At 34.1% G+C, this 12,124-nt stretch overlaps 2 protein-coding genes across 3 annotated transcripts; one reads left to right on the plus strand and one right to left on the minus strand.

The window, feature by feature from the left end:
* The first annotated feature begins 763 nt into the window (after window positions 1-763).
* SRFR1 (Tetratricopeptide repeat (TPR)-like superfamily protein) lies at window positions 764-6,785 on the plus strand. 2 transcript variants are annotated; one of them, XM_079079438.1, is made up of 24 exons: window positions 771-1,005; window positions 1,129-1,238; window positions 1,877-2,448; window positions 2,541-2,585; window positions 2,751-2,852; window positions 2,938-3,018; window positions 3,122-3,188; window positions 3,273-3,373; window positions 3,467-3,574; window positions 3,658-3,728; window positions 3,824-3,880; window positions 3,954-4,062; window positions 4,144-4,224; window positions 4,305-4,391; window positions 4,473-4,667; window positions 4,755-5,062; window positions 5,154-5,240; window positions 5,309-5,408; window positions 5,492-5,583; window positions 5,663-5,701; window positions 5,779-5,869; window positions 5,956-6,053; window positions 6,143-6,436; window positions 6,533-6,785. In XM_079079438.1, exons 1-23 carry the CDS (start codon window positions 884-886, stop codon window positions 6,429-6,431), a joined length of 3,012 nt encoding a protein of 1,003 aa, XP_078935564.1. In that variant the 5' UTR covers window positions 771-883; the 3' UTR covers window positions 6,432-6,436; window positions 6,533-6,785. The 2 variants fall into 2 exon arrangements, 1 of the variants encoding a protein (XP_078935564.1); XR_013738091.1 differs by lacking the exons at window positions 6,143-6,436; window positions 6,533-6,785 and having other exon boundaries at window positions 764-1,005; window positions 5,492-5,590; window positions 5,956-6,003.
* Window positions 6,786-10,290: 3,505 nt separating this feature from the next.
* On the minus strand, window positions 10,291-11,286 carry LOC145158249 (uncharacterized). The gene is made up of 3 exons (XM_079077171.1): window positions 11,018-11,286; window positions 10,813-10,907; window positions 10,291-10,595 (listed from the first exon to the last, which is right to left on the minus strand). The coding sequence occupies exons 1-3, from the start codon at window positions 11,284-11,286 to the stop codon at window positions 10,291-10,293; spliced, it is 669 nt and encodes a 222-aa protein (XP_078933297.1).
* Window positions 11,287-12,124: the final 838 nt, after the last annotated feature.

Below are 12,124 nucleotides of genomic sequence, written 5' to 3' on the forward strand. Positions count from 1 at the left end.
AGGCCTTGTAGTTGGGCTTGGATGCCTTTTGAGCTTTTTATGGATTTAGGCCTTAGGGGGAGGGAGGCCCATTGATGCAAGGGTAAAGGAGCCCTTTTTGCCTTAAGTTAAGAATTATGGTGGACTTGAGTTCGAGATCATCACTTTAAAAGAAGAAGAGCAATCATAGGAGAAGAAGAAGTCATTCGTTCATGAAGAAACCCTAAATCGATTTTTAAAGGAGGAATATATCATTTATTGTTTTGTCAATAATTAATATGCCATGTCATAATAGTTAAGCCAAGTCATCATTTAACCAGTTACCGGTGGGTCATATTTGAACAAAACATATTGTTTGTTGGTGTTTTTTGTACAATTTTTTTTTGGATGATGTTTTTTGAACATACCAAAATTGAATGGTGTTTTTTGAACGATTTTGAAACATAATTACCCTTTTGATTCATTTCCTCTTTATTTTAATCTTGAAAATATATCCTATACTTTGTATTATTTTACATAAACAAAGAAGATTTACCGAGATTTTTGTATTGGCATATACTAGCTTTGCTTTGATTTGAAGGTAGGTTTTGATAGCATCCATTTGACGTTTGACAGCAAAACGTGCATCTTGACAGAACCCAAACTAACGTCGATGAAACGTGACGGCGGAAGTGAAGTGTGAAATGTGAACCAAACAAACACTACAAAAAAAGTAATCAATTTCACCCCATCGCCTCCTTCCGCCACGTGTACTCTCTCTCCACTTCACCGTTCGATTCCTTCAACGCCCCCCGTTCCCAGAGTTTTCAACTCTATCCTGTTAACCCCACCCCAACCCCCACTCAACACCACCGAACGCAAATCACCAAATTCCAACACTCCGATCTGTTAATCTCCGCCGCCGATGGCTTCAACGTTGGCTCAAAGAGCTGAACTCGCTAAGTTTTGTACTTCTCGTGACTGGTCCAAGGCTATTCGCGTTCTCGATTCTCTCCTTTCTCAATCATGCGTTATTCAGGATATTTGGTGTGTACCTCCTATACCATTACACTCTATTATTGTTTTAATTAACTATTAATTTACGATTCGATTGTTTTGTAATTGATGATGTGTTGTTGTCGATTGATTGATTGGATTTTTTTTTTCCAGTAACCGTGCGTACTGTTATAGTCAATTGGAGCTTCACAAACATGTGATTAAGGACTGTGATAAGGCACTTAAGCTTGATCCCACTCTTCTTCACGCTTATATCCTCAAAGGTTTTTCTTTTTCCCCTCTACTTCATTTTTCAGTTATGGACATTGGGATTGATTGCCCCTGTTAATCAACCAAACCTACACAGTGTTTCTAATCAAACGATTTCTGGAAACCTAGTTTTTTAAATCTAATATTTTTAGCTTGTTATCAATCAATTCTATTAAAATTTTATCTGCCCTAAGTTTATCTGGTTGTCACTTGTAGATAAAGTCATAAAGGTTGAACTTCAGTGGCCAATGGCCAGGATTAGTTGATTATTCTAGACTCCATGACTTGTTGCGCCTGTACATAACTATTTTAGTGACCAAATTTGAATTCTTTGGTATATATGGTTTCTGTTTTCTAGTGAGATGATCAAACAAATGTTTAATTCAACACATACGATTAAATTCAGAAAGTTAAAAAGCATGCTAATGAATCAATATATTTCATATCATAATACTATGCTGTTGTACTATAAGTTCTAGGTAAGTGTTGGCCTTTCATGGTTAGCATACCATTCAAGACTTTAGAGTTGCAGCTTTATATAATCAATAGGATTTTCTACATTCATTCTTTTAGGCCCATTCATGTTGTTTTCCATGGCTGGACATAATAAAGGAGGACATCATTTTATCACCACTAACTAAAACCTGTACAGGCCATGCATATTCTGCATTGGGAAGAAAAGATGATGCTGTAATGGTGTGGGAACAAGGTTATGAACATGCTATTCATCAGTCTGCAGATTTAAAGCAACTGCTTGAGCTGGAAGAGCTTTTGACAGCTGCAAAACAGAGTATGGCTGATGCTAAACAGTTATCTGAATGGTCTGTATCAAAACCTGAGCCTAACAATTCAGTCAGAACAAGTGAAACTTCTAATAATCATACCATGTCAAGTATTGGTTATGAACCTATTGGTGATTCAAGGGAGATAGAAAGCAAGCAAAATCATGTCAGCTCCAATGGAAATCATGAAAAGCAACAAAATGGGACCTACACCATATCTGTTGACTTTGGTGCAAGATCTAGTTCAAGTGACACTCGCAAAAAATCTGATCTGAGCACTAAAATTTCATTAGTTCCTAGTAAATCGAGTGATAATGATAAATCTGACATGAACAGTGAACAAAGTAATGATGCTAAGGGGAATAAAAAGTTCTCTGTTACTAGAATCTCAAAGGCCAAGTCAATAAATGTCGATTTCCGCCTGTCACGTGGAATTGCTCAGGTTTCTTAAATATCCATGTTTATTTATTTATTTGTTTTCTATATTATTCTTCTTAAAAGATCTAGTATGAAGTGAGCATTCTGTTTTTGTAGGTGAATGAAGGGCAGTATGCTCGTGCCATATCCATCTTTGATCAGGTTAAACTTCTTTTGAACTTAATTTCTATAAGTTAGTTTTCATACCTATGTGAACATGGAAATCCATCATACATGCATCGATGATTTTCTTCTTCTTATATCTAATAACATTTTGTCTTTTTCTCTTTATCTCTTTCTTTTTTCTTTTCTTTTATCTGATTGCAGATATTGAGAGAAGATCCTACGTACCCTGAAGCACTAATAGGAAGGGGAACAGCCTATGCATTTAAAAGAGAACTTGATTCAGCTATTGCTGATTTTACAAAGGTACCCTAAACCCTAAACATTAGTATTGAAAAGTAATGGGGGTTAGAGCTGTTTTAATTATCCCCTTCCCTTACATTTTTTTTAGGCAATACAATCAAATCCATCAGCTGGTGAGGCATGGAAAAGGAGAGGGCAGGCTCGAGCTGCTTTAGGGGAATCTGCTGAGGTCAGGGCTTCTTTTCACTCATTCAGTTTCCAATTCTACATCTTTTTTTATAACAAAAAACAAACACCTTTTTTTTTTTTCCCCTTATATGGTTTATGTACAGGCGATTGCAGATTTGACCAAGTCCTTAGAATTTGAGCCTGACTCAGCTGATATATTGCATGAAAGGGGTATGATAATGCTTGACTTGCAATAGTTTATTTTTTAATAGAGTTTCCATCTGTTTAAAGTTTTTAACATTGAAACTGATGCAGGAATTGTCAACTTTAAGCTGAAGGATTACTATGCAGCCACTGAGGACCTGTCTGCATGTGTAAAGCTTGATAAAGATAACAAATCTGCTTACACATACTTGGTTAGTTAGCCATTTCAAAATCATTACTTTTTACATTTTGCTTTTTGTAGTAAAAAAAGCAGACTGAGAACACGTGATTGGTTATACATACAGGGTATGGCATTGTCATCAGTTGGTGAACACAAAAAGGCTGAGGAAGCACACATGAAAGCAATTCAAATTGATCAAAAGTTTCTTGAGGCATGGGGTCATTTAGCCCAGGTTAGTTGGGTGTCACTTAGCAATTCGAATAAAATGCTCAAGTAGCTTAAAAATGTGCTTAATGGCATGTGATTTTTTATTAGCTTTATCAAGACTTGGCAAATTCAAAAAAAGCTTTGGATTGCCTTCAACATGTCTTGCAAATTGATGCAAGGTAAACATTCATTCTGTAATAAAATTAAAATTATTATCCCTGCTTTTTTATAGAAACTATCATCACTAATAATTAATAATCTTCATGAATTATAGGTTTGCTAAAGGATATCACTTGCGTGGGCTTCTACTTCATGCTATGGGAGATCACAGGTGTGTTTAGTAAACAAAAACAAAAACAAAAACTACATATTAATTTGCTAATCATTTATAACTACTATTGTAGAAATGCTATCAAAGACTTATCAATTGGGCTTACCATTGAGAGCTCAAACATAGAGTGTCTCTATCTACGGGCTTCTTGTCACCATGCTATTGGAGAATACAAAGAAGCTGTATGATATACTCCTTATAGTTTTATTTTATTTTTTTCATATGTAGTTTTTGAGTTTGTGACAATATGAGTGATCTAACAGGTAAAAGATTATGATGCTGCTCTGGATCTAGAGCTAGATTCAATGGACAAATTTGTCCTTCAATGCCTAGCCTTCTATCAGGTTCCACATCTTGTATTCACTGATTAATCAATAATCATTAAGACTTAAATAATAATGAATTCTATGAAATTCTCAACCAGAAAGAAATTGCTTTATATACTTCTGCGAAAATCAATAGCGAATTTTGCTGGTTTGATATAGATGGCGACATTGACCCTTTATTTAAGGTGAACATTTTCTTTTTGTTTTTTTTGCTTAATATATTTCAATTTAATCAAACAGATGTACTAAAGTTTTAATTTTTACAGGAATACTGGTGCAAAAGATTACACCCGAAAAACGTATGTGAAAAAGTTTACAGACAACCCCCTTTAAGAAAAGCAAAGTTGAAAAAACAAGACTTTAATTTTAATAAACCAAAAATCGCACTTCTCCTTGCTGCTGATCGAATTGGCAAAACAATCCAGTATAATTGCCCAGGCTTCTTGCCTAATAAACGCCAGGTGATTTATAATTTATAATTTATAAATATAAATAAAAGGATTTATATTCATTTTTATGATATTAATTATTTGACATATATTAATCAGCATCGCATGGCTGGCTTAGCTGCAATTGAGATTGCACAAAAGGTGTCTAAGGTTTGGCGTTCATTGCAATCTGAATGGAGGTTTTCTACTAATAATAAATCCAAAAATGGAAAACGACCAAGAAGAAAAGAGAAAATCATTATTCCTTGTAGCACTAATAATAATTCAGAAGCATCAACTTCAACTGCTTTGGAAGAAAAGTCAACAGGTCAATCTGTTTTCTCATGGCTTCATCTTTATTCAATAGCTGTTAAATGGAGACAAATATCTGAACCCTGTGACCCCGTTGTGTGGGTTAATAAATTAAGGTATTTGAATATTTCCTATATTCATGTTTATCTAATTATCACTTTAAACATTTTTAGTACTTATACTGATTTCATTTTTTTTTTTAAAAAGTGAGGAGTTTAATTCTGGATTTGGGTCCCACACGCCTCTTATTCTCGGGCAAGCTAAAGTGACTCGCTACTATCCACATTTTCAAAGGTAATCTGTAATCTTAACTTTTCTTCATAATCATTTTTTCTAACTGTTTTTTTTAATTTTCTTTTCAGAACATTAGATGTTGCAAAGGCAATCATGAAGGAAAACGGGCATGTGTTTAGCAAGGCAGATGTCGCGATTGATTTAACAAAAAATGGGAAGTTAAAAGAAGTGAGTTTTAACGTTACAAAAATCACCAAACATACGATATTTAATTTATTGTTATCTGGTTTTTGATTAAAACAAAATTTCAGATTTTGAAAGCTGAGTCATGCTCTGATCTGTATGAAGCTGTTGGTGAGGATTTCTGGTTGGCTACTTGGTGTAACAGTACAGCTTTTGAGGGGTATGAAGTAAGAACCATATTAAACTTTTATTTCTATTAATTTTGTTTCTCATTCTCTTGCATCTTTTACTCTTTTCAGGAAACGACTTGAAGGAACGAGGATCACTCTAGTTAAAATGTAAGTAATTTTGTTACCTATAAACCAGTTTATGAATTATGAGCTGAGTCAGCAGGATTGTTGCTTATGTGGCACAGGGGGGAATGCGGATTTGACTTTGCAATACGAACACCATGTACACCTGCTAGATGGGAAGATTTTGATGCAGAAATGACAGCAGCTTGGGAAGTAAGTACGCAAAAATTAAAATATAATATAATATAAATCGCAATGTACATAAAAATCGAGATTAAAAGAAAACATTTAATGGACAGGTATTGTGTAACGTGTATTGTGGTGAGACATACGGGTCAAATGACTTTGGTACCCTCGAAAATGTGAGAGAAGCAATCCTAAGGATGACTTATTACTGGTAATACCAATTACCAATTTTTTTTTTTTTAATTTCGTGATTAAAAAAATGTTATAGTAGTATATGATATACGTGATTTGTAATTGTAGGTACAACTTCATGCCACTTTCAAGAGGGTCTGCTGTTGTGGGTTTTACAGTGATGCTTGGGTTGCTTCTGGCTGCTAACATGGAGTTCACAGGGAACATTCCGGAAGGTGTTCAAGTGGATTGGGATGCCATTATGAGTTTGAGCCCTAATTCTTTCATGGAATCTGTCAAGATCTGGTTGTATCCATCTTTGAAGGTCACTCCCACATGGAAAGACATTCCTGATGTATCCTCAACTCTCGAGACCACTGGTTCAGTTGTTGCAGCACTTAGCTCATATTCCACCTGAAAAAGGTAAAACTACTTTTCTTCATCTCCTAATAATTTACAACTTTGCTCCCTGTGCTATATCATGTACATGTTTAATTGAAGTTTTCATAACGTTTTTAGGTGATTAATTGATCCAAGATATGCGCAAGTGTTGGTGGTTAAGTTTGTATTACTTTGTTTGTAGTTGTTGTATGATGTATCCATGTATTTTAGGAATGAAAATTTTCTCTTCGGTTTACTCCATTCGTAGGCTTCGTTGTTTTTTTTTGGGTGTATACAAATTAGTTTTTAGGATCAACATGTGTGAAAATTTTATGGTGCTTGTGTTCTTTTTATCTAGAAATAAATTATATAGTTTTTTCTTTTTGTTGCAGCTTTTTTTGTTTACTCCAGACTCGTTCACGTTGACCTGATATATTGTAAAATTGTAATAGTGATAACCCACGTGACAAAAAGAGCACTTAAAAAGTGGGAAAACTTAACCATCTCACATGGATAATGGATTGAAAGTGAAAATTGTGGATGTGGGTAATGATAACTATTATCATTGTTTCAAGTGTTAAGACAATATTAGAACTTAGCTTCTGTAGTATACCTAGAGGGTGTGTAAATTGAATTTGGCCTTCCGAATTTGACATCTAGAAGCTGCTAGACTTTCTTTATGCTCAAAATATTACTAGTATTTTATAGTTTACCCTTATATGACAGGACTTGGGTGAGGTTCGATGTATGTTGTCCATTTTACAATAATTGTACATCGGGGATACCCTACCGACATTAATAACCGTTTAATAATTAAATTAAAAGGTTTAATAATTCTCGTAAGGTACAAAACTATCTCATCTCAATTTTGTGGGCGTTATTGGACAGCCCTAGTATCTATAGATCTTAAGTTGGCATGTCCCAACCATTGACGACACATAGTAGTAGAATCATGAATGGAAGGGAAATATAATTTTTTTAATACTGATTTCTCGATGTCTATGACTCTATTATCTCGTATCCGAGTCTGAATATGATGGTAAGTGAAATATTTCAATCACTTATTTTTTATTCTTTCATCTCTTAAGTTTTAAGTTGCTTCAAGTTGTATTTGGTTTTGAGAAAGAACAAAGATATTGAAAAGGCAGATGCATTATGGGAAATATACCGTGAATATGATATGGCCGGATTAGGTTGCTCAAGTTGTCCGGAAGCTAGATTTGATGCTAGCTACATGGGAACAAAATCTAGTAAGTTTGTGTGATCAAGATTCTAAAACTCATCTAATGTGGTGATACATGTTCTTGGAAATAAGAGGAGTAAAAACATTCGAAATGAGAGGAGTAAAAACATTGAAGAGATTTTTGGAAGATTGAAATGGGATCCTATAAGCTCAATTTCAATTGTACATATACATTATTCTAATATAATTGTTAAACATTATTATACTTCTATATTAGTTATTTGATTCTACTTCTTTTTTGTGGTTGTTCTTCCTTTTCGGGGTTTTAGGCCCATATCTGAGTCCTTGGTTTGTTTGACTGATAATTTGCACTTGTATGTGTTGCAAAGAAAGATTTTGATGAAGTGGTGATTACTTGTTGTTGAGCGTTGTGGAAGTCCCAAAATTCTTTCATTTTCAGAAAGGTGAAGCCGAGGAAATATTGGTTGTTTGATGAGCTAATTGAGTATTCATCTTTTTGGATTTCCGATAGGCATAAACGTGGGTCTTTGAACTATTTTTTATTGGTCGAAAATCCAACTCTAGTTTGTATGATTTTGTAATTTTTTTTTACTAACATCTTAGTAGTTTTTAATAATTTCCCCGTTCCGCAAAAAAAGCCCTTGTCGTATAGATGCTCAATTATATCTTTAGATATTGAAGCACACAATAACGCCTTGTTCCCGAGTTCTACTTAAGGAGAGAAATGGGAGGATACGGAGGGAAAGTGAGGGGTGTCGAAGGAAAACCGTGTTCCCGAGTTTCATTAATGGAAGGAAAGTGAGGGGAGGGGAAAGATTTTGGAGCCATATTTTCCTTCCAAAATTTCCTCCTAAATTGGGCGGATTTGGGAAGAAAGTGAAGGGAAGGAAAATTTTAAGTTTTATTTTCTTTTTCCTCCTAATTCGGGAACACAAAACTTAAAATTTTCCTTTCATTTCCTTCGAACTCGGGAACACGGAATAATGAATATTTTCCTTCACCTCCCTTTCTTTCTATCAAAATTTCCTTCCATTTCCTTTAATGAATTTGCAAAAAAACTCGAGAACAAGCCGTAAGAGTGGATGGTAAGGGCTTAAAAATTGGGTAGGGTACCAGAGGTACCTCCAAGGTATCAATTTCGCCAATTAGTAGGTTAAAAAAGGTGGACATGCGTGTTCACTAAACCGTTCAAACATTTTTAGCCCAACCATTGGTTGATTGTACGTTATGCATAAAAATTTGTTTGTAAATATGTTATTATGTTTTTAATTAGTCTGTGAATTAATTTTGTATGTTTTTAATATTTTGTAAGTTTATGTTTTTAATTAGTTTGTATTTATTAAAAAAAATTGAGTGAGATTGTGTGAATCAGGGGAAATGAGAAAGATGAGTTTTTTGATGTGTTATGGATGAGAAAAATATAAGAAATTGAAGGAATGAGAATGATGATTTTTTATGTGTATATGTTGTGGATGTGAAAAATATAAAAAAGTGAAGAGAAGAAAAACTAATGTAGACACAAGTGAGTTGAAAAAGATAAATATCCTAATGGAACGTATATGTTTTAACATTTCCCCAAAACTACTCGTGTCAAAGTTATGTCACCAATGATATGTCTTAGAGCATTGGGTATGGACAACTAGTTATACCATCATTTTGGTGCCACCTCACATGCCACATCATCAATGGTGTTATAACACAAAATGGATAAATAATCACTATGTTAAGAGCACGTTATAACACCAACTATTTTCCATTTCATAATTTTTTTTTCTGAGTTTATTTTTTTATTAAAACAAATATATTTTAAATAAAACATTATATCTAAATAAAACATAATGTTTACAAAATAAAAGTAACATAGCATTTAAATTACACATAACATTCAAATTTAAAAAAACATTACAATACAAAAAAATATATATTTTATTTTTCCTAAACAACACTATTCGTTATCGTTACCGTCGAAGATATAATCCGTCAAGTCCTCTCGAAGTTGTCTTTGTTTATTTGCGTCCTGAATGTCGACTCTATGCAAATATTCTAGAGTAAATTACGCGAATGGTCCCTATGGTTTGGGGTAATTTGCACGTTTGGTCCCTAACTTTTTTTTTAACTCGGAAGGTCCCTACTGTTTGTTTTTGTTGCGCGCTTGGTCCCTGTCTTACCTAAAATGACTATTTTGCCCTTGATTTTTTAATTTATTTAAATAAACGCACCCCCAACCCCACTTACACCTCACCTTACCTTACATTACCTACCGTAGTTTATTTAAATAGATTAAAAAATCAAGGGCAAAATAATATTTTTAGGTAAGATAGGGACCAAGCGCGCAACAAAAACAAACTGTATGGACCTTCCGAGTTAAAAAAATAAGTTAGGGACCAAACGTGCAAATTACCCCAAACCATAAAGATCACTCGTGTAATTTACTCAATATTTTGTTGTTCCTAGTTGAAATTAAACATGTCTGAGCTCCGTTGGGATATAGTGTGCAATATTTCGTCATTTATCTTCTACTACTATGTTATGCATTAGGATACATGCATACATGATATATCATAGAGTATCTAAGCCCAATGGTCGTGCCGCATGTTAAACTATGTGATACTTCGCTTTTAGCACTCCAAAAGCACGTTCCACATCCTTGCGTGCTCCTTCTTGTCTTCTCTTGAATAATTTATATCTTTATTCAACTGGGGTGTTGGAATGCCTTCACGAATGTGGAATACAGAGGATATATTCCATCCGTAAGGTAATACCCAAACTTGTATTCGTTTCCATTCACTGTGAAAGGAACATCCGGGGCCTTTCCATTCAAAAGATTGTCGAATATTTGCGACTGATAAAGAACGTTGACATCGTTGTTGGAACCCACAACCCCGAAAAATACATGCCAAATCCATAAATCTTGGGAAGCAACAACCTTTAAAACCAACGAATGTGAACCATGATGACCACTTGCATACCGCCATTTCCATGCTACTGGACAATTTTCTATTTCCAGTGCGTGCCATCAATGCTTCCAATCATTCTGGGAAACCCATGTCTTTCTTCATGTGCTGCATAAAGTTCTTGCGTATCATGCAACGAAGGTTTCCGAAAATATACGTCTCTGAATGTTTCGACAACACCTTTTGACAATCTATACAAACTTTCCCGTGCAGTTCTTTCGGACATTCTCATATAATCGTCCAGGTGTCGGGTGACTCACCCATAGCCATCAAACGAATGGCCCTAGCACATTTCTGTAACGTTGTGAATCCTCGTCTACCTGTAGCATCATATCTCAATTGGAAAAATGTATACCTAAACATATATTAATTATGTTTTAAAAATATATAGTACATTAGTATTAAAAATGTAGTAAATTTGTATAAAAATATAGTAAATATGTATTAAAATTAAAGAAACAATACCTGTTTTCCAAGGCGTTGACGATCTGTAGGAACACATTCCTACTCAAACGAAATCTTCTTTTGAACTCTTTCGACCCGTATACACAATTATCCGCAAAATAATCGCGATATAGACGTTCGTGTCCTTCCTCGCGATTTCTATTTAACATCGCACGTCTTGTTAGTAGAGGGGTTGGGTCTGCTTGTAGTAGCTCGTTGTTGTATAACTGATACATCATAGTGATGAATATATCGTCACCGTCATCGTCGGACGAGTGGAAATGATCCATATTTTTTTTTTTGAAAAGTTATGAAATTGTAGAGAATATAGAGAAAGAAAAGAGTTGTGTTAATTGAATTAAGGGTAGATATGGTTTATTTATAGGTAAAAAAAATTAATTAATTTTTTAAATAATATTACAACGATCATCATGCGAACGGTCCAAATTTTTTACCCATTCAAATTAAACTTTTTATCCCGTCTTCGTTACCACAACATTTGCCTTAACACCCCCTTAACGAGCAAGGGGGTGGTGTTCATGCGTTAAGACAGCGTTGTGGATGCTCCACCTCAGCAACAACCAGACGCAATATGTCCCATACAAATTGTTCTTACCAAATAAATTATTCGGCGTCTATTAATAACGATGTGACAAAAAAATGTTGGTCAGAGACATTTGAACAGCCTTCTAGAGATTTGATCCCATTTGATAAGAAACATTAAATCTTTTATTTCTTTTTTACATGTTTATGTGAACAGTAGAGTGATTTTGTTTGGGAACAAAATTAACATGTGTTTGACGTGATTTTTTTCGTTTTAAAAAAGTTGGATGGAAAACTAAAAGAAAAAGACAGCGGATTCGCTTATAACAAAACTATTATAACTTGTAAATATAATTCATAACATTATTTTAAACCGATTGTATTTCCAGTCACATTTGTTTATTCCCTTAACAACGTTTAGCATTGAATTGTCAATTGATATATGTTTGTTTTCATAAAAGATTAGACCATTAAATTATGTTTATAATTCATACTTTTGTTCAAGCAACATTCTAAAGTAAATCTGATTTTTACCATATTTATCAAATATTGCTTTAGTAACAAAATATATATGTAAAAAAAAGA

This window comes from Lactuca virosa, chromosome 2 (genome assembly GCF_052849685.1).
Source record: "Lactuca virosa cultivar CGN04683 chromosome 2, Lactuca_virosa_CGN04683_v6, whole genome shotgun sequence".
In the NCBI taxonomy this organism is placed as follows: domain Eukaryota; kingdom Viridiplantae; phylum Streptophyta; class Magnoliopsida; order Asterales; family Asteraceae; genus Lactuca; species Lactuca virosa.